At 37.0% G+C, this 23039-nt stretch overlaps 3 protein-coding genes across 3 annotated transcripts in view; 2 read left to right on the top strand and 1 right to left on the bottom strand.

The window, feature by feature from the left end:
- Positions 1–3989, bottom strand: part of LOC129751924 (elongation of very long chain fatty acids protein 6) — a 128885-nt gene extending 124896 nt beyond the window's left edge. The window contains exon 1 of the mRNA XM_055747711.1: positions 3853–3989. The gene's annotated coding sequence lies outside the window, so the exon portion shown is untranslated. The remainder of the gene's footprint in view (positions 1–3852) is intronic.
- Positions 3990–5552: 1563 nt separating this feature from the next.
- On the top strand, positions 5553–6802 carry LOC129755683 (coatomer subunit zeta-1). The gene is made up of 4 exons (XM_055752300.1): positions 5553–5687; positions 5758–6134; positions 6195–6285; positions 6554–6802. The coding sequence occupies exons 1-4, from the start codon at positions 5673–5675 to the stop codon at positions 6599–6601; spliced, it is 531 nt and encodes a 176-aa protein (XP_055608275.1). The 5' UTR covers positions 5553–5672; the 3' UTR covers positions 6602–6802.
- A 5109-nt stretch (positions 6803–11911) lies between these two features.
- Positions 11912–21240, top strand: LOC129756951 (guanine nucleotide-binding protein G(f) subunit alpha). The gene is made up of 4 exons (XM_055754026.1): positions 11912–12211; positions 12287–12553; positions 20486–21005; positions 21071–21240. Exons 1-4 carry the CDS (start codon positions 11955–11957, stop codon positions 21236–21238), a joined length of 1212 nt encoding a protein of 403 aa, XP_055610001.1. The 5' UTR covers positions 11912–11954; the 3' UTR covers positions 21239–21240.
- The last annotated feature ends 1799 nt before the right edge of the window (positions 21241–23039 follow it).

Raw genomic sequence — 23039 nt, 5'->3', positions numbered from 1 at the left:
TTCATTTTACCGACATGATGTTAACCAAAATTTTGTTTTCGGGTAAAATTACCTGTTGTTCGATATATTCTATCAGTTATTTGGTGTCTTTTTAACGGTTGAAATTACCGAACATTCGGGAAAAATCTTCATTTACCAAATTGTCTCCAAAACAGACAAGTGTCGGTAAAATTAGGAACTTATGAGTCATCTGAATTCTGCAATCTATCTGGCGTGCCCTAGAATAGCAATCTGGGCCCAATACTTTTCTCTATGTTTTTCAACAATATGCTCATTAATCTGCAGAACGAATGTCACCTTTGCTATACAAATGACCTGAACATTTACCACAAAATGCATTACAGACCATCATTGACATATTCGAGCGCTGATGCACAGTCAACAAAATGATAATAAGTATTTCTAAATGTGCTGTAATTCCGTTTGCACGCAAAACCGAAAGTTATTCATTGGAGATACAAAATTTTAAACTAGAAAGAGTATCTTCGTTCAAGGATCTCGGAATCACCCTCTTCTTCTTCTTCTCTAAAACCAACATGTCTAAAACTTGTGTCCTTCATTTTTCTGTTACATATAGAATGCATTGCAGAATGCATCATCTGATGAAAACCGCGAAAGAAACAAAGGGATCAAGGGCCATCAAGGGGATGACTAAAGCGTGGAATTCCCTGCCAAACGCTTTACGTTTATTCTTCTTGATTTTGTTGAAGTAAATCCCGGGTTTTGACCAAATTTACCCAGATAGTGCACACATTTCGTGTTGAAATTCATGAAATTAAATGTCCGGATTTTTCCAGGCTTTCAGAAAAGTCCGGCCACGTTCGGGATATAATCTGAATTTGAGAATATTCAAAGTTTGTTAATTGTTATTATTTGAGAAAACTTACCGTTTGATATAAAACAGGAAGTTGGGAAGATATTGCTGATCCACTCTTTTTTTCTATTTCTGCGATAGCTGATTTGGGCTCCCGTAGGGTACCACTGTAAAAAAATTACAGTATTCAAAAAAAAAAAAAATGAGCATTGTTCTACATAAGGATTATTTATCGACTGAAATTAAATCGGATGAACAAGCGGAAAACATTGAAGGTTGATTTAATAAAAAGTTGTCAAACAAACATGTATACCAAATATTATTATCGGATTATCTATTGTTTATAAAACAAAAAATTGTGTTTGCCTTGAGCTGAATAATAAAAAACCTGTTTGCTATGGGGTCAATTAGCGGACAAATTCACAAAAAAAAAATGAAAACCTGTAGTTGTTTAAATAAGTTTAGAGTTCGACGACACGGTAGCGATCATTCATTGAATGTTGGATTTCGTGCTATGTTTTGCAGTCGGAGTTATCCGTATAAAGTTTAACTGAAAAGCGGTGTAGAAAATTGTCAGATTTTATACTGATTTGACAGATCGCACAAATTTCGCAGTTATGAGTGCGCAGTCCAATTTTTTGCGATGCGAATGGTATTATTTCCTATAATAGATTATTCACCGCACACAACGACGCATTTATCGCATCAAAAATCTTCGTCATGCCAAATTCGTTAATTCTCAGGCTATGGAAAAATGTGTTTTCAATAATGTAGATTGTTTTTTGTTTTGTCTGGAATTTTAACGCCCGCAATTAATTCAATCTCAATGAATACTTTTTTTTTTTTTTTTTTTTTTTTTCATAGCGTTTAAATAGCTCGGGGAGCTGACGCTGGAAATGAAAATTAGAATAGTTTGGAGAAGAAAATTTAAAGTTTAGAGAAGGCAGCGTAGAATAGTAAGCGATCTTGAGACGTTGGTTAAACCATCAAGCACTTCATTATATCCATGGAATATGGATAAAATGCAGTTCAAGATAATAAACCAACCCCTCCCGATACCAGTTGGAGGAAGGACAAGGGTGGGTTCGAGACTGGCCTCTACATACTCCCCAAGCATCTACATACTACGGTTTATAAGCGCATTGAAAATATTAAAAATAAAAAGGAAGGATCTCACCAAGTTATAGGACACCATCTTCAGCAGTTGATTTATGGTTAGATCCTTGGGCTGGCAACCATGTCATGCGAAAGCCAACGTCTGGGTCCCATGATGTTAGGGGATGGCTTGAAGGTTCGCTCAACGTCATCATTGGACCAAATGATTTCTCGGTAGTACATGCCACGATACATGAAAAGAAAACAGAAAAAAAAGAAAAGAGAAAAAAAAGAGAAAAAAAAGAGTTTTAGTTCATATCATCTATCAATATCTAAGAAGAAGCCTAGCTTAAACTCATAATAAACCGAGATCAAATTAATAGTAGAAGTAAGCTACATTGTTTCTGTCATATCATAGAACCATACTATTTTACCAAAATATGGATGTGAGAGCCTGTTTGCTTTTTGAAGCAAGCCTATTTCAAACTAATAAAAATTCTAGCTCAAATTAATAGTAGAAGTAAGCTACCTTATTCCTATCACAACATCATCACAATCATGCGAATTCAACAAATTATGGATATAAGAGCCTATCTTACCGTTTGAGCATTGCCCTACACTACCTGCCTCACATAGTTGAATGCCTACTTTTGAATGAGATTTAAAAATTGCCAAGACTGTTTGCTTTAAACTATAATACTATCAAAACAACTCAGGTGACAGATCCGTTTCACAAACCTTAAACCACAAAATATCATTTCCATCCAATTAGCCCCCAGTGATTGAAAAAAGCTAGATTTAAGAATAAGCCATCGTAATTCATAAACCGCAAATACACATCCACTGGAGCATTGGGGAGGAATATGGTATTTGAATATGTTAACCTACTCCTTTCTAACTTTCCAACTATTTGAATATATCTGAGAGAGAGAAAAAAAAAAACTCCACCTCCGAATGATCTGAAAAATAGAAAAGAACATTAAGAAAAATAGAAAAGAACATTAAAATGACAATAAAAGGTCAAACAATCATTTCTGATCGGACCAGATTGACCATGTGATTGAGCTTTAGTTAAAAGCCGTGGGACCGACATCTAGGGGTTCCGTTTCACTTATGGTCGGAAGTGATCCGTTGATGCCTATAGCAACACTGAACTGTGATACTCTCACTATTCTATATTTAATGTTGCTATACGTCAAGGTATACCCATTTATATCAAAGTGATATAAATGAGCACTCAATCACGCCCACGGCCCGCAATTAATTCAATCTCAATGAATACTAAAAATAATAATATTTCATTCCGATGACTTCATGTTTTGTCCTCTCTTGCAAAATAATGATTTGAAGATTGATTCAAGAATTTACTTCTTAACTTTTCAATGAAATTAGTGAGTAAGAGTGATTTTTTTAACTGTGTTTACTGCTCCGGCTAGCCTACCGCACGGAAGCCTACCGTCGCGCGATTAGAAATTTTCCCAGTAACCGCAATACGTAACCTTTTATATCAATTTTAATCATCAGAAATAGGTACATGAAAAAAGGACCTCATATGATATCGACTTCCAATTTTAGATGTCATCATTGCTTTTCAGTTAGATATTAATTTATTACCTTGTTATTTTATAATTTATACGAGGTAAATTCAGATAAAAATGCCTTATTTTCCAAACTTTAACCCACTGTACACATGATATCACAATTGCATGGCTCCACCAACACAACTAAACACGACTTCTCCTCGCTCTCACTCTCCACCCACCCAGAGCAACAACTTTCATTCGATTAATGCTGCTATGAAATCACTCTTTCTACCACTAACTTTTCCAACTTTTTTGTCCACGGAGAAAGCTGCCTCAAGTAAAGGAAGCTGATAGGTTATTGGTACCAATTCAAAGGAATTAACCGGCACTTTCCCAAAGAATACGCTGGTTTCGACTCACTTTAGTATTATGGGTATAAATCACCACTCAATAACTACCGGACACTCGACGATCTCAAGAAATCCTCCCGCACGAATTCGCACAAAACGTGACCGTGACAGACAGCAGGACAAAACCGCAATGTCGCGATATATCGGCGCGAGCAGCATCACGCACACATACGCGAGATATATCAAACTTCTTTTGCACAACATTCGCTCATTTTTCTCTCATTTCTTTATAGAACGCTCTCTCTCAAGCCAAGACGGGAGAGAAAGCCGGGTTTTTTTTATAGCATGCAAATTCAAAATGCTATAAAACACCGAGCTAAATCGGAAGGTATTATCTGAGTTGAATTTTGAGTTGGTTATTATTGTTATGAATTCATAATTATTTTCCTTCGACTTCGGTTAAGAAAAAAATGTCGATTGGAAATGCCTTTGTTCCAATTAAAAAAAAAACAAACAAACAAACAAAAACAACAGTTTATAATTTTATGCGAATTTCGAATTGTTTCGATTCGATAAAAACTGATATTGACTCAAAGCAAATAAAGTAAACATTATTACTATTATTGCTCAAAGCTTGTGCCTAAATATAAAGTTTTTATTTTAAATCAATGCAATTTTCATTGTTTCGATGGCGAATAGTCCCCCAAAAACAGGCTACTCAGGAAAACAATTGAGGCGCTCGGGATGCAAGTGCCTAAAGGATAGTTTCGAGAAAACGCGCTTCAAAGTTGTGAAGGTACTCGATTTGTCATATATATTCTGAATCCGGCAGTTTTAATTCAATCGAAAAAGTGTTCAAAAAAATTATAAAAAATCCGGGTTTTGCACCAGATTTACATTCAAACAGCTCAAAATTGATGATTTTGGAACTTGCACCTCTCTGATTCTGAGGGCCTAAATTCAATCAAATTTTCTTAACTTTAATTCACAGACGTAAGCCAACAGTTTTTTTAATCCATAGCTTTAACGTGCTTTAAAATTCGACCTGCAATTCGACTGATACATTTGAATTATACAATCGTGCAAGCAGTACCAATATCAAACATTTTCTGCCGATCTTTATAAATTTTTGAAGTATATTAATTAAAAATTTCTCGGACATAAAAATGAATACCTGCAAATCCTGACAAGAAATTGATATAGTTTAGATCAAAATTCTTCAAATTTGTCTTTGAAATTAATTTGTCTTAATTTAGGGAAAAATGACACTCCGTGTTAAACTCCCATAACAAAGAAAAAAAAAATTTAAAAAATGGTCTTATTTTGTTGCTGCAAAATATTCCCAATTATTCAGCAAGTTTAGTAAATTATTGAATTTTCCAATTATAGTCCTTTTTGCCGCTGTGTCGACACCGCGGCTGCCCGTTTTTTAACCGAGAGTTTTTCAGGTTGATTGTCCCGTCTCATATGTTCACGCTCACCAAGTGTGCGTAAGAAATGTCAAAACAACTCTATTCTGGCGACAAAACACTAGCGCCAATTGAGGGTTGATGGTTGAGATCCAAGCTCGAGTTTAAACTTTTATGATATTTTATATTGAATAAAAAAAAATTTGTTATATTTATTTACATAGATCCTTTCAAATGTTGAAATATATTTTCTTTTTGAGAAGAGGAATTTCATTCAGTGTTCTTCAAATTTTATAGCAAAATTTAACTCCACCTAGGTGTGGAAAATTCAACTAAATATGTGTTTTGTTTTTCTCTGACTGCCTCGATCGAAAATCATCCACGTCAAACGAAATCGAAGTGCAGATTGATTGCAAAACTCGGAAAAACTCTGTTTTACAGGCAAATTCAAACGAATTCTTTCAATCTAATAACAAAAAACATGGATTCGCTACTGGTAAGTTTTCCTATGCAAAAGCGAGGTGGTTTGCGGAACTGCTAATCTCGAAGATTCCTTTTATTTCTAGGAACCCACAATGTACACCATCAAGGGTATGTGCATATTGGACAACGACGGGAACCGGATACTAGCCAAGTACGATAAGAACGTTTTTCCCTCGGTCAAGGAGCAGAAAGCGTATGAGAAGAATCTGTTCAATAAGACACACCGGGCTAATGCGGAAATCATCATGCTGGATGGGTTGACCTGCGTCTACAAGAGCAATGTAGATCTGTTTTTCTACGTAATGGGCAGCACCCACGAGAACGAGCTGATCCTGCTGTCGGTGCTGAACTGTCTGTTCGATACGGTTTCGATGATCCTGAAGAAGAACGTCGAGAAGCGGGCGGTTCTGGAGAATCTAGACGTGGTGATGTTGGCCTTTGACGAGATCGTCGATGGAGGGTGGGTTTCAATGTTTTACGTATTTATGCATAATAAGCTTAAATCTATTCTAAATTTCAGCATTATTATGGACGCGGACCCATCGTCGGTTGTGAAACGGGTAGATCTGCGCAACGACGATATTCCCATTGGCGAACAAACGGTAGTTCAGGTAACTAACGCTATCCATGGTCTATTTTGGTAATCAACCGTCCCCGAGAACTTGTAAACTATATACTCCCACGAGTCTTCCATGTGCACCACCTACAAGCCACTGTAAATTTTATTGCGTAATCATAGTACATTGCTTGGTATCGGTTTTAGGATTTGCTCAGTTTTTAATTGTTTAATATTCTCCCTAACTATGCTTTGAGTAAATGTTTCAAAAACTTGTCTGTTCCTATTACCCCCATGTTACGTTCGACTTTTTTCTCTTGCAGGTTCTGCAATCAGCTAGGGAACAGTTGAAATGGTCCTTGCTAAAGTAACTCGTTTGTGTGCTGCCGCGTCCAGCATACATTAGTGGTCACTTTTTGTCGGTTGACCGTTTTGGGTAAGTTCACTAGCGTAGTGCGTCGCCTGTCAAGCATAAGTTTTAAGCCAAGTATACATTCTAGTACTATTAATGCATATTTAAGCAAGTATCGATGATTGAAAGAAGGAATACAAACATATAAAGTTTAAAATGATGCCACATTTGTTTATTCTTCAATCCTTCGAAAGCCTTTCTAATCGACAGCAATTGAATTTGATGCGATGTTCTGTCGACCAGCCCCAAGGAATATGTGCACTGCTTTTGGATTAGTTCTTCACGTGATTTCTACGATAGTTCCCCTTAGGTACCTTTTGGTGGGCGAAAGCTAAACCACCACCACTCGAAAGTGCTTGAAAGTTGAAAGAGCTTGTTGTAGATTGACCCATCCTATCAACAGAGAAGATGTATTGATCACAGGTTAGAAGATAAGTTTGTAAGTATAATAAAGGTGTCATTTTGTTTGATGTCGTCATAATTCGATTACCGCAAACCTACCGATAAGAGAAAGCAGTAAATAATGATAAAACACTATTTAATCGTTAGCTTCACGCGAACAGATTCAGTCTTGGTTTGGAAACAGATAGAAGAACTACATATTAATTAAGTATTTAAAAAACTGTGAAAGTTTACAAGAAGTGGTAAAATATTAGCGAAAAACGGTAAGAGTCATTGGTAGAAAGTCGAACCTCTTTTTTACGTCACTGTTGTACGAGTTGAGGTTTCAAAAGTGGAAGGAAAAAAACATTACTAACTTGTGTCAGAAAAAAAATTAACTAAGAGTGATTGCTCCTACCTAACTACCTAAGGGAAGGGTCTGGCCCGGTTGTCCGACGCATAGGGCTGAGATAAAAGATCTTCACTACTGGCGATCTGGAGCCAGCGTTTACACTTGCTGCCACGCCTCCACAAGTGATAGCAAAATTTTAAAAATTCTACAGAAACCGAGTATAGAGAGAGCCTAAAGAATTCTAATTTTGTTTGCAATAATCTAACAAACGGAACTTGAAAGTATGAAGGCACTTCGTTCTTCTTGAACATTTCCACCATTTCGTCATAATCACTAAATTGATTATCTTCTATAAGTACCACTACGAAGTATCTTGACTAAGCTCGGCTGGAGGTAATCCTAAATGATGTCATTGAATAAGCATCAAGTGGAAAAGGCCCGACTTCCTTGTTTACAATCCGGCGAGATTACTTGCTGACCACTGCCGAAGAAGAGCCGAATGAATCAATCATTGACCATTCGCATACCTACGCGTCCGTAATGGTTTGATTTGAAGAAAAAGACTGTTGATGAGCTTCAAAGAACAAGTACCAAGTTATGAGTAGAATAACATATAAAATAGGTTATAGGTAGATGGTTGAGGAGCAACTTCAGGGTCTGTTAATCTTTGAAATAGGATAAAAGCTAAAAGTCAACAGTTAACGGAGATCGAAGATTTAAAATTTCGACAATCGTTCTCGTCATCCCCAATTTTTTTTTTGTTTCGATTATAGTCGTTTTACCATCTTTATGGCATTCGCGACTTTATCAACGTTGCAGTTGGCGGATCGTTATTGAAAAACTATCCGGTACAACTGTGTTCGATGTTTACTCTTGGGCTCGAACTCACGGACATCGGCTCAGGAGACAACAGACTTGCCAACTGAGCTATATCACAAGCCCATCCCCAAATTTGGTTATCCTAAATATCAAGGTAAGTGGCAAGCTGGCTCAACTTGCTAGAGAAGCTAGCCGCCTCAAGCTAGAAATTCTGGGACTGAGCGAAGTCCGTTGGCTTAACACTGGAGAACACAAGACACAGTCAGGGTAAGTACTGCTTTTCTCTGGCATACGAAGAGAACAGGCTTCTCGGGAATGAGGTTTCTTGTTAAGCTCGCAGGCCCATGCGGCCCTCATAAGATGGAAACCGGTGAACGAAAGAATAATCGTAGCCAGATTTAGAACACGGGTTAGAAACCTTACAATGGTCCAGTGTTATGCGCCAACTGGCGTTGCCGATTTGCAGGAGAAAGGGCAGTTTTACAGTCAACTGAACAGTGTGGTAGAGAAAATTCCGAAGAGTGACATTCAAATCCACTTAGGCAACTTCAACGCAAAGATTGGCTCCGATAATCAGGACTTTGAGCGCATCATGGGGCGCCATGGTCTAGAACAGATGAGCGAAAACGGAGAGATGTTTGTAGAGTTTTGTGGCAACAACAACATTGTGATCGGTGAATCGCTCTTCCCCCATCGACCAGCACATAAGGTCACGTGGGTATCCCGAGATGGCCGAACAGAAAATAAAATTGACCACATCTGCATCAGCCGAAAATGAAGAAGGAGCCTTGTTGATGTCCGCAACAAACGAAGCGCAGACATTGCAACTGACCATCACCTCGTCCTTGGCGAGATACGACTGACAGTTGCGCGTGTTCAACGGCGCGAGGAGAAGGTCGAATGTCGATACGACGTCTGCCGGTTGGAGAATCTAGGGGTGAAAAGGGCTAGAATTCCAGTCGGATGAAACCTGGAAGATATTCGATGATCGGAGAAAGGCGAAAGTCAGAACTGAACAGGCATGTACCGGGTCAGCCAAAGCAGCCGCCCGCTTACGATATGCGGAGCTGGAAAAGGCAGTTAAACGAGCTTGTAGGCGAGACAAGAGAGCCTGGACAAACTCCTTAGCCGAAGAGGAAGAAAGAGCCGCAGCCAATGGAGATGTCCGATTATTTTTTGATATTTCTCGCCGCCTCAGTGGTGCAAGGACTTATGCTAGAATGCCGCTAAAAGACCGAGCAGGTCAGTTATTGACCGATCGAACAGATCAGCTCAAACGATGGACTGAGCACTTCGAACAACTCTTCCGAGTCCCGAATAACGATGGCCAACAGAACCCGAAGCTCGAAGCGCCAACTGTAATTCCCATTAACGGGGTCAACTCGAAAGCGCCCTCGCTGGCTGAAATAGAAGCGGCAATCAAAGACATGAAATGCAACAAAGCACATCCCCGCTGAAATGATGAAAGCCGACCCTGCCTTGTGAACCCAAATGTTGCTCCGTCTTTTCGCTGACATTCGGGATACTGCAACATTCCCGGCCGACTGGATGCAGGGTATCCTTGTAAAGGTCCCGAAGAAAGGAGACCTGATCGAGTTTGGTAACTGGCGCCTTCAAAGTGATTCTGCAAAGTGATCCTGAACAGGATCCAGGAGAAAATCGACGCTACACTCCGACGGTAACAAGCTGGATTCCGACAACGCTACGAATCATACTGGAACAAATCAACGAATTCCAGGATTCTCTTCTGCTGGTGTTCGTCGATTTCGAAAAGGCAATCGACTGACTCAACCATGAAAACATCTGTGTGGCTCTAAGGCGACGAGGAGTCCCAGAGATACTAGTCCATTTCATTGAGGCACAATACGAGGCATTTTAGTGCAAGGTCTTGCACGACGGTGTCTAGTCCGATCCAATCCCGGTAACTGTTGGAGTGAGACAAAGATGTATTTTATCACCGCTTCTTTTTCTCATTGTAATGGATGAGATTTTGACTGGATCGATCGACTGTGCACCGAACCGAGGATTGCCGTGGAATCCTTCAACAACAGAGCAACTGAACGACCTTGACCTGGCAGACGATATTGTTTTGCTCGCCCAAACACAACCGGATATGCAGAGCCAACTCGCCGAACTCACCGAAAGCTCCAAAGCAGCAGGTCTCAAAGTCAATGTCGGAAAGACCAAGTCGATGGAGATCAGCACAGGAAATCCCCCCAGTTTCATGGTAGCTGGGCAACAGGTTGAGAAAGTGGAGTGCTTCCAGTATCTTGGTAGTTTCATGGTAGCTGGGCAACAGGTTGAGAAAGTGGAGTGCTTCCAGTATCTTGGTAGCCGGTAGCCAGATAACGCCTGATGGTGGTACCAGAAAAGACATCGAGACCCGGATCAGAAAAGCCCGATTTGCATTTGCGAGTCTCCGCAACATCTGGCGCTCACGTCAAATATCTCTACGAACGAAAATTCAAATTTTTAACTCAAACGCCAAATCCGTATTGTTGTACGGGTGCGGAACTTGGTGCACATATATGCGGTAACGATGCGAAAACTGCAAGTATTTGTAAACCGCTGCCTGCGGAAAATCATCCGCGCTTGGTGGCCTGGCAACTGGATCTCGAATGAGGAATTACATCGCCGGTGTCATCAAATGGGTCGGTCAATCTGCGCCCGACCCTTAGAGCACCTGTATCCGTGGTCCAAACAGCCGGTTTAGACCCAAATTCCGACCCGAGCAACCGCATTGGTGATCCATTATACCAGTTTCAACTCAACTTTTTTTAGAGCTGGTATAAGGATTGATCCAAAACTGATGAGATTTGGATCCAATTTGACGCAGTTCTAAACCGTTTGACAGTTAATGGAACACGAGTGCAGTTGCCAGTTTTTTCATTGGATCGGATCTAATTTCTTTGGTTCAATTCTTGTATAAATTAGACCCAAGAATAGACCACGAATACAGATGCCCTTAGGTCGGTAGGTAGGATAGAAAGTTAGAAGAAATCACGTGCTTGGCCTACTAATGTGTGATGGTAGATCTAAGTCTATCTGTATCTACCACTTCATAGTAGTTGGCCCGTGCCGAACAAAAATTTGATATGTGATCATAATGCTTCTAATAAATTATACCCGCTCATTTAATCAATGTTTCACTCCTTCAGTTTATTAATATATGAGAAGATTTCATTTTAAGGAAGCTATATTGACGGTTAATGACACACCTGCCCTTGCTCACAGCTAAATAGATAAGGCAATATCAGAGAACTTTCTGGGTACATGGGTACTACTCTATAGGGTTTGGATGAGAACTGTGAAGAAAGAACCATGAGGTTGGGCAAGTTCATACCAATATAGCCAATGTTATTTAATATAGGTAATCAATTGAGTCGATAAGTTAAAAAAAACGTAAATATTAGATCAACGGATTGAACTGAGCTCATGTCTGTTTGCGTTAGATTTGCCATACTAAACTCAATTATATAAATATAACAATCAAAACGAATTCTATTCTAGACTGAAGATGAAAATTGTGCTAAGATAGCGTCATTTCTAAAGTTCCCATTGGGAGTAGTTTTTTTTTCAACAACATTTCGCACCTTATCAGCACCACTTGTGCTTCCTTTTCTTTGAAACCGGGCGACCGGACACTTGTACGACAACCAATCAGGATAATGTGTCTGATAAGGCGCATTAGTTTCACCAACTTGGGTATCTTTTTAGGTGGCACTTCGTCTAGGGTGGGCCTCAGTTGTCGTGCAGTTCTATGTTGGAAGAGAAGAAATTACGCCGCCGCCATCGGGTCCTGGGGATGTTCCTGTCGGACTGTGTCCGGAGAACTTCGGAACCCGTTGTGACCCACCAGCACCAGAAGCGGCAGCTCGAGAAACGTCGATCCCTGTTCCGGCAGCCCTCGTGCAAAAATGCAGTCAAGATCCTGCTACTGGGGGCCGGCGAATCCGGAAAAACGACCGTCATAAAACAGATGAAAATCCTGCACGTCCAGAATGGATTCAGTTTTGAGTGAGCTTTACAGTGCTTTAAAGACAGTTGAAAAAGTGTAATGTTTTAAAAACGCAAAATTTTTCTCTCTTCTAGTGAGCGGTTAGATAAAATCCACGATATTGTGGAAAATATTCACGAGTCCATCTACGAACTGGTGCGCAATGTGATTATGATGGATCTCGAGTTCGATTCGGTGGAAAATCGGCAATATGCGATGGAAATCGTCGATGCTGGCAAAACTGCTCCCTGGAATCTGAGCATGGAATATGTCCAGAGGGTTCGAGCGTTGTGGTCGGACAGCGCCATCAAAATGTGCTACAAACGGGCGAACGAATTTCAACTTATCGATAGCGCAAAGTAGTGAGTATAGGAACAATTTACTTATCACATCAACTTTTCCCAACAAAGCTTTTTGATTCCGAATCGGGTTTTAATCTATACTACATATACATAACCATTGTATCGGTTCGTGGTACCAACTGGTGAAGTGCGGTTTCAAGTTTCAATCCAGAAAAAGAACGAAATGTGGGATCTTGAAATTAACAACGTAATAAAGCGTTCAACGTGTACGCTCAAAAGTAAATTCCACCAATCTTCTTTGAATGTTTGTGAACAATTAGCCCACATTTTGGAAGCCAACTCCAAAGAAAATACCCAAATTGAAAGTAATTTTCTTCGATTTCTGAAAAGAAAAAAAAACTTGATAACGACACCTATTGAAAAAGTATCGGGACACTTGTACAATTCCAGATCTGGCTAACTGCTTTGACTTTCTCAACCAAACGCTTTACAGACCCGTTCGTTTTTGGCAACATTGGCACATGTGCCAAAATCGAACGGTTTTTAGAAGCGACATTACCTTTTTGTTTTCTCTAAAGCAGGACCAATAAAATTTAGACAAAAATCAAAAATACGTTTTTACGATCAGAAATACTGATAGAATACAACAACAAAAACAAAAAATTTAAAGTACTCAAAAATTACGATAGGATGAAAAATTTGAAAAAAATCAAAAACAAATACAAACAAAAGAATAAAAATGACAAAATCGGCTTAAAAATGATGCAGAATGACAAAAACAGCAAAAAAAAAACAAAAAAAAAAACAAAGACAACAAAACAAAAATAGTGCAAAATACATCAAAAACATAAGAAAAAAAACAAAAAAAAATCTAAAAATGGTCGGAAATAGACTTAAAATAACGTTAACGATAATAAAGATAATTATTTTGTAAAAATATGAGAAAAAAATTTCAGAAAAACAACCGTTCGATTTTGGCAACACAAAATGTTCGGGCATGTTGCCGAAAACGAACGGGGTCTGTATTTAAACTTCCTTTAACATGACTTGTACCTTCTCATGAAGAAATTGGGGCAGCCACGGGATAACTCCTTCCTATACTGTATTGAAAATTGAAATGGAGAAGCTCGCTCATGTTGTATTGGAATGATTACTGCAGAGTATATCCTTAATCGCTTCAAAATACCTCCAAATGGTCAAATATGGATGTTGTGGAGTATATTTAGAGGCAGGTCACGAACCCTGTAAAAATAGAATTTTTTAGGAACAACAGGGAAATAATAATAGCAGTTAAGCAGATCTGAGAATGCACAATTGATATACATTGTCCAAGGACTTCATTGAATAGGCGTTGCGAAGCTCAAATGAACTCGTAGATACCAAATGTGGTCTTACTAGATTGTTTGTTGATAGTTTTTGTTGGTTTTTTTAAACTTATTTTTTATGTTTGTCTGAGAAAAAAATGGCGCTGTACGATCAATTTTTCATAACTTAATCTTTTATGGTGTTCTGGGTTATTTATTGAAATCTAAAAATGATTTTTAATATACTAAAGCTTAGTTCTTCTAGAAATGGGAAACTTTCTTTTACGGATAGTTTACTAGTAATCGTACTTTCAAAATTTTGACAGAATTTTGTTACCTGTAAAAATTACTAACCGACTTATTGTTTTCAAAATTTTAAATTCACGCACTTTTGAGATATTTATGATGCACGAGAGAGAGAACAAAAATTCATTATTATCAAATTGTGTACAAAGTTCAATTCAAGCATTGAAGTGAAGCACATGATCGACAACTACGGTTGAGGGTCATCATGGAATCCGAGTCTCATACTAGCATTTTCAATATTGAATAAGCAATAAACTAAATGTAGATCGCTGAAATGTCCATCGCTTTCTCCGATAAGCTGATAAGTGTTGCCTAACATGAGGCCACTCCTCCCCCCATGAGGATCCAAAACAGCAAGCAAGAGATTCTACTCTAAAAACAAAATTTTAAATTTAGAACGAACCAAATTATGATAATAGAGTAAGGTTAATCAACAGTAACAATCTAGACTAAAAACTAATGCCAAAACCTCAAAACCCCAACCAAAGTCCAAAATTCTGCTACTTTTTCAAAATTTTTTTACTTTTTCATCGAAATTCAGGTCTGAATATTGAATTTCGAATTAAATCAAACCCATTAAGGAGGTTCTGATTCCATAGTTCCCATAACCAAAAGTTTATTTATCGCAAAGTTTTCCGAATTTTGGATTCTGTATCCAGTTCAGGAATGTTGATTTTCAGTTCAAATAATCATAAGAAATTAGAAATGAAAAGCTGCTTAAAAATCCTGGTTCAACTTTGGTTTACATTTCATATCAAATTTGAAGTATGTTTTTCGAAATGATATGCATTTTCAATATTTTGATAATAGTTTTCCAAATATGAAAAAAGAGAAATTTTGTTTTCAGGGCTGGTAGCGGTTTGACAATGAAAAAGTAGTGACTTTAGTGACCAAAATTTGAAAAAAAAAGTGACCAAATAGTGACTTTGAGGACCGAAAAAAGTGACCAAATTGTGACTATGTCGAACGAAAAAAGAAACTTTGAAGTACAAAAAAGGTGACTAAATCAGGCCGGTGTGAAGGACCCGTTCATGGGGGGGGAGGGGGGCGAGTCTGAGGGTTTCGAAATTTAAATTTATATAAAAATAATAACAATACGAAAAATACAAAATTGAAAAGGAAAGGGTTTTCTTACACCGTTTGTCACTCATGTTCAACACACAAACTAAAAAATTACCGATAAACAAAATTTTGGAAACATATTATAATGAATGTTTCAAAGTTTCGATAAGTCAAGAAAGTAAGAATTAAATTAGTTTCAAAATAATTTCTTAGCAAATTTAAAATTAAAAAAAAATCTGAATTCTAAAAAAAATGTCCAATCTTGTACAAAACTTACCATGAATAGATGTTAGGAAAATGATAATAATTGTTAATTTTTATTCATCTAAATTTGGAATTCTTCTCCTCATTTTCAACTGGAAGTTTAGTGAACAATTCTGCTGTAATTTTTTAATTTGAACAAAAAATATTTAATCACGATTTAAAATGTGAATTACCGATTACTGAATAAGAAATGAATTTTGAACAGAATTTATTCAATGTTCGATGGTTTAATTTAATTTGATAAAAAGAAGAATATATTTATAATTATTTTAAAAGTGCCAGTTATATAAGCCAGACATTTAATAATGTAAAATCCTCCAGTTATCGAATTCAAATTTATTTTTAAAGTTGCTACTAAGAACAATATTTCAAACTTTTTAGATTAATTTAAAAATCATGATCGATCCAAAAAACATGATTTCATATAAAAAATATTAATAAAAAGTTTCTAAATTTTCAATCGCAGGTTTTTAAGCTTTAAATTACAAGCTATGAGTATTATGTCTCTTTTGATTAAAATATTGGGTCCTAAAAGAACAGCAGGTTGAAATTATGTTTTATTAATAAAAATTTGGAGTTAAAGGCTTATGGTTGAAGAGCACGAAAATTCAGAATTTAATACAAGGAAACAATTGTTAAAAATATGTCTTAAAAATTTAAAAAGTTTGATTAAAAAAAATCCGGCAAGTTGATTAGAAAATTGAAAAAAAACTGTACAGTAAAATTCGGTAAATTTATTTTAAAATTGAAAAAAACAATATGGAAATAAAAAAGATAAGTTTTTAAAAACATTTCAGGAAGAGTTTTTTCAATAAACATGTTTCACTATAACCATTTTTGTGCTCATTTTTTTAAATTATTGATTTGGTAAATAGTGTCCTAAACTAGAAATTTTGTCAAATTCGGCCGAACACATTTAGTTCTGATGATAGAGTTTATTACTAGTAAAATCAAACATTGATAGATAACTGATTATGGAAAAATGCCATTACAAGTATTTTTGACATCACAGCAGAAAGTGTAAAAAACTTGATTCTATTTAAAGCTCATCAATTCATATAAAACTTTTATTTTTAAATGATAGAGTTTATTACTAGTAAAATCAAACATTGATAGATAACTGATTATGGAAAAATCTTATTACAAGTATTTTTGACATCACAGCAGAAAGTGTAAAAAAACTTGATTCTATTTAAAGCTCATCAATTCATATAAAACATTTATTTTTAAATAATATGTTTTTGATTTTGGTTTTTGTAAAAAAAAGTGCAGAAATTTCTCTAAAGATTTTTAATTATTTTCAAAAGTCATTTCAATAACAAAAGCTGATAGAAATATTGCATACATATTTAGATTCGGGGAACCCAAATTAGTTGAAATTACCGTTTAAATTCATTGCACCTAAGAAAAATGTAAATTTTGTGGCCTTGTGTAAATTTTTAAAACCCTTTTTTTAGTATTTAGAAGAACAAAAAACACGAAATAAAATTGAGTATGAAATTGTTTTTTTAAAGAATATTTCATATCAACATAAAATTTGTTATGACATAAAAGATTTTTTTAATAAAAAAAATGGTTCGTTTCAATCTCAATCTTAGTTACACTTCTTAATAAAAACCCATTCTAAAGACGAGATAGGACGAGATATCAAGTTTTGAGTTCCAATACAAAAGGTTGATTGAACTAAATATTAAAATCTACAATCAAAGTTAGTTTCAATTCATGAACGTCAAATAATGTCGTTGATGGAAATGTTTCAAGCCAAGGGTGATTCATGCTAAAATTCCGCCGGAGGCGAAAAAAATTTCTGACTGACTGATCAAGTAATTTACCGTTACTACCGTTAATATTAACACGCGAAATTCAAATTACTCTTTCATTGGTTTATTTTCGGTGAAAAAAGTGACTTTTGGTGATAAAAGTGGCCATTTTCGGAAAATAGTGACTTTAGTGACCAAATGATGAAAAAAGTGACTTTTTAGTGACTGACCCAAAAAAGTGACCAAGTCACTAAAAAGTGACTCGCTACCAGCCCTGAGTTTTATATTCAAATTCGAAATTTTGAACATAGCTTTCATCCAAAATTAAAAAAAAAATTAAAGCTTGAAAATGGCAATCCAAAATTTAAAAGTAAGATTCAGATCTTTGTAAATTCATATATTAATTCTGATTCACAATGCAGATTAAAAATAACTAATTTAGATAGTGAGTTTAGATTAAACCTTAACTAAAGAATTTAATTAATAGATTCATGAATAACGGCTCTATAAGTTGGTTACAACAGGTTTAGAATTCCGATTCAGAATGCAGATTCAAAATACAGAAAAAGGTTTAGCTTGTTAATGAATTTTACAATCTATATAAATTGTTGAGCAATGCGAGCGTTCATGAACATAACATATTGCGGACCAAACGAAAAATATCGTTTTTTCACTTGCCAGCAGTGTGCTACACTTCGAAGTATAACTCGAATTGACTGAACTCAAGTAATAAACTTTATTGACCAAAATTGAACGAAACGTTTGCCGTTAATTAAAAATGATTAATTTGTAAAACTTAGTTCAGAGGTTTCTGAGATACTGAATGCCGAATATCGGTGTTTCTCGTCGAAGATTTTTTTGCGGTCCTTAATGTGTTAAGATTGCTTGTCAATTCAATTTCCAGATTTCAAATTTTTATACAAAATTAGTTTGTATACACAATTCAGCTGAAAATCACAAAAAAGTAGAATTTGAGTTTTTTGTTTTATCCTCAAAAACCCAAATTTAAAAAGAATCACCTACAGGATTTCCATTACGGAATTTATTCTTTATGAAAAATATTTACTGTTAAAGAAAAATCACCTCAAAAATCTGCAAAATATTCTATATTTTTCCAGTGTGTTGTTCAACATTATTAACACATTAGGGACACCAAAATTTGTCATTTTATGTTTCAGAAACCAATGAACAAAATACTTTGTTGTGTTACATTTTGTAGAATGAGGTTTCGTTACTAGATTCATAACATTTGAATAATGTTAGCATTACTAGCGGCAAGCGAAAAAACGAGATATCTTGTATTTGGTCCGCAATGTATTGCAGTTTTTTAGAGCCAAATTTCATACTAAAATCATTGAATTGGTTCAAGTTTGCATCAAGAAAATTTGATCCGAAAATCTGAAGATTTTTTTCGGTTTTTTTTTTTGAAAATTTGATTTATTTTTTTTACATCAAAGGTAAAAATCTTTGAATTTAAAAAAATAGTTTGGAAGATTGGGCTTGTTTGATTTGAGTATAGAATAAGTTTTTTTTTTCAGAAATGAAAGACTCTCCTGAAAAAAGCTTATTTTATGCCGAAATCAACTAAGTTTCATCTACCAAACTCTTAAACAAATTCAAAGATTTGAACCATCGATGAAAGCGAATTTAGCTCGCCTTTAAGATTTAGGACCAATTTTCTAAAATTACATATATTACGGTAACTTTTAAGTACAGTAAAAATGAATAACCATATAGCTACAAACATAATTTTTTATAATTTTATTTTGTTTTCGTGCAATGTTGGGCAAAAAATCATAGATAAAAATCAGTCACCAAAACCCCCCTCATGCATCGGTTCTTCTTACGGCCCTGTAATCTTGTATTTACTTTTCGCAACCTACAATCTATACTAACCGATAATGCTTGAATATTAATCTAATGATAATTTTACTTCGTTATTGTCTGGTTTTACCAGCAGAAATTCAAATAAAAACGCTTTCAGTGGCTCAAAAATAATGAAGTTTTGTTAATTTCGAAACAGTTGTATCCAATAATTTTCCCTCGGTTTCTTTTAAAAGAGAAGTATTGGACCAAAAAGTAGCAGAAATTTCTTGGGAACGATGCAGCTGCTCCAGCTCCTCGAGCTCCTCCTCCTCCAGGTGGCGCTTTTTCTCCTGGAAAATTTGAACTCGCTGCCTCTTCTGCTGTCGATGATTTTCCACATTTCGACGGGTGCCGCCCACGCGGCGTTCTTTTCGTCCATCATTCCCCTACACTCCTCGTCGAACCAGTCGTTCCGTCGAGTTCGCTCCACATAACCGATGACGTTCTCCGCAGCACTGTTGATGGCTGTCTTGATGGTATCCCAACAGTCCTCGAGAGGGGCTTCTCCCTCGAGCTCACCCTTTGCCAGCAGCGCTGCTTCGACCGATTGCGCGTAGTCTGCCGCGACCTCAGGTTGCTTCAGTCGTGCGATATTTAACCGAGGCGAGCGTCGGTTTCGTATTTCGACATGTCGTTCACTACGGAGAGTTTTGGGCGCATGTTCACCATCACCAGATAGTGGTCTGGCTCGATGTTGGCGCCTCTACAGGATCTGACGTCGATGATGTCCGAGAAGTGCCGGTTGTCCATAGAAACGTGGTCCATCTGGGATTGCGTGTGGTACGGTGATCTCCAGGTGTACTTGTGTGGGAGGCGGTGCTGGAAAAAGGTACAACGTACGGTCGTTCGTTTGGAGGCAGCGAAATCTATGAGTCTTAAGCCATTTTCGTTGGTCAGCTTGTGCGCGCTGAACCTTCCAATTGTCGGTTTAAATTCTTCCTTCTGGCCCCCTTGCGCGTAGAATTCGTCTTTGTCGTCACCGGTACTTCCGAGGTGAGGGCTGTGACGTTGATTCTCAAATGGCACATTAGTGGATCGATCGGCCACAACCCGATCACGCGCTTCTTCATCTTTTCCATCACTATAAAAGCTGTTCCAAGCTCGTGTGTTTTTCCGCAGCTCTGGTAGATGGCATGACCATCTTCGTACGCTCGTACCTTCCAGCCCCCTGCAGCGCTACGATGTCGAATTTTTCGGCTCTTCAATTCGTTGGACTCAAAAACTTAAATTAGGAAAAGTCATGAACCGTGCGAAAAAAATGTATTATGTTGTCTCCGTATTATGTATTATATTAACACTCTCAATTGCTGTAAATTTGATTGAACTTGTGATTCAGAAATGACTATCTGAAGCAACCTTCATTCACAACTTAAAATATTTGAAAATTTCATTTCAATTTTTAATGATTAACTTTCTTTTTAAAATTTTAGTTTCCTTGATCGAATCGAAAAAATCTCAATGCCTGGATACATTCCCTCGAACGCAGACATTCTGAACTGTCGGCAGATAACCACCGATATCCAGGAGATCAATTTTCAAATCAAAATGCCATCCTCTCTGGGGGGAGGCCGGCAGGCATTCCAGATGATCGACGTGGGCGGGCAGCGAATCCACCGGGCCAAATGGCTGCAGGTGTTCGAGGGTATCGACGCGGTGCTGTTTCTGATTGCCTGTGGCAGCTTCAATCAAACGCTTCGGGAGGATCCTACCCGGAATCGTTTGGCCGAGTCGATCGAGCTGTTCCGAGGCATTTGGCACAATCGATTTTTGGCCGAAACCGGGATGATTGTGTTCCTCAACAAGCAGGACATTCTGGAGCAGAAGTTGTTGGCGGGAAAATCCATTGGGGAGCATTTTCCGGAGTATAAGGAATTTGTGCAACGGATAGATCCCGAAGGATCGCTTCCTGAACTAACCCGATCGAGGAGGTTCATAAAATCTAAATTGGTGGTAAGTTTTCTTTTGTCTTTTTCTTTAACAACAACTTGTTTTGAATTACTTTTTTTTTATTTAAGGATATCACCAATGAACCACCAAGGCGTACCTCACACCTCGTCAATGGCAAGCGGGCATGTTACTTCCATTTTACGGTTGCGACTGATACCAATAATGTGAGGATGGTGTTCGACGATGTGTACAATATCATACTAACAAGGAATATTATAGAAGTAGGATTATTTTAAAAGATGTAGGAACTTTTTTTTATTGATGACCAAGCATTTACAGTTATCGGCTGCCTAAACAAACCTGATTAAACTCGAGCGTATTCAATATCGTTGTCTCCGTATCGCTTTGATTTGTATACTCTGAACGCATAATATGAGTCTCGAAATTTTCGCAGACATACTCCTACTAAAAGATCAATTAAATTTACTTTATCTACGGTTCCCAATCAGGTGTAAGGTAAATCCATTGGTGATTGTGAATTCAAAAGGCTTCTTGAGTAAAATCGATATAGTGGTCTGACTCGATGTTGGCGCCTCGACAGAATCTGACGTCGATGATGTCCGAGAAGTGCCGGTTGTCCATTGAAACGTGGTCAATCTGTGCTTGTGTTTGGTACGGTGATCTCCAGGTATACTGGTGTAAATCTTCAAACGAGATTTATGCCTATATACCATGGCTTCATGTCGATGCAGGTAAATCCTTCTTCGTACTCTCCAACTCGTGTTTGTAACCCAGACTACAATTCTTTTGTTCAGTTTAATTTGTCTATAAAGCAGAAAATTGGCCGAATCCCGGACCAACGTTGACCACTTCTGATTCCAAGAATTATTAATGCTTTTTATTTACAAGTCAATGCTGATAAAATGCACACCCATAGAAGAGGTTGCAAAAATCCAATGCCTATTTAGCAAATCTCTGTGCCGATAATGCGCTGAAATGTGCACTGTGCCGAAGATGATATGTTTGAAAAACCGTAACTGGCATAAGGACTCGGCTCCCAACCAAAATGATGACCACTACATTCAAGCGTAACAAGAAAAACATTTTATGGGATTTCCTTCCTATTGGATAATTCATCCCAGAAACAAGAAAATAAAAATTAAAACCACAGCGCTGTAGTGAGAATCGAACTTAAATCACCAATTGTATCGTCATGCCAGTCCGACATTCTAACCAGTGTACTATTCGAGCTTCATGCAGGACGAGGTATATTTGTCATACACTCAGAAAAATCCTATTATGTAGGCCATAAGATTCTCTTATGAAGTGGCGCCATAAGAAAAAATAATGAAAATCATAAGATTGTCTTATGATGGAATGAACTCAAAGGATGAACACCGGTTTCAATGAGGGGTTGTTGCTTTTCATAAGATATTCTTATGGGAAAAGAAATGTCGCATAAAATTAAAATAATTCAAGATTATTTTTCATTTTATTTTATTTTCTGCTTAGTTCGTATGAGAAAAACATTATGGCGACAATCAGCTGCCTTTCAACACCCGGTTTCATAAAAAAGTTTATTTGCGCCTCGGACCTTCGACTTCGCGCTTTTTGCCGGTAACCAAGCTGAAAAGTAAATAAAATATAAAATGTTTCTATTGAATTTACAAATATTTTCAACTTAAGATAAATTTCAACTCAAACTTACCATTTAGAAGAATAAAATCACATCAAAGTATGCAGTAAAAGTAGTAACTTTACAAATGGTGGGTACTTCTGACGACGACGAAATACATGACTGATGGAATGAACGTGTTCATCATTTTTTCACAATGCCGTTTCTTTTATTTTTCATAAGAACTTCGTATGAGGACAAGAAGAATTTCATAAGACTCTTATGAAGAACAATTTTACACTCTAAATAGCGGTTCATAAGAAGCATCTTATGAAAATTGTAATAAGAATTTGCCTGAGTGTAGGCTTTCTGTTACCGATCAATCACAAAAAAAACGTACAACGGCGGCTTCCCGGCGTTTGGCCTCCTTTCAATGCATTCCTTTGTCTTAAGATGGAAACGGGAAAGGGAACGGGAGTGAA

The sequence above is a fragment of the Uranotaenia lowii genome, chromosome 3 (genome assembly GCF_029784155.1).
Source record: "Uranotaenia lowii strain MFRU-FL chromosome 3, ASM2978415v1, whole genome shotgun sequence".
NCBI lineage: Eukaryota > Metazoa > Arthropoda > Insecta > Diptera > Culicidae > Uranotaenia > Uranotaenia lowii.
Note: the sequence above shows the minus strand (reverse complement) of the source record. Positions and strands in the feature narration are given on the sequence as shown.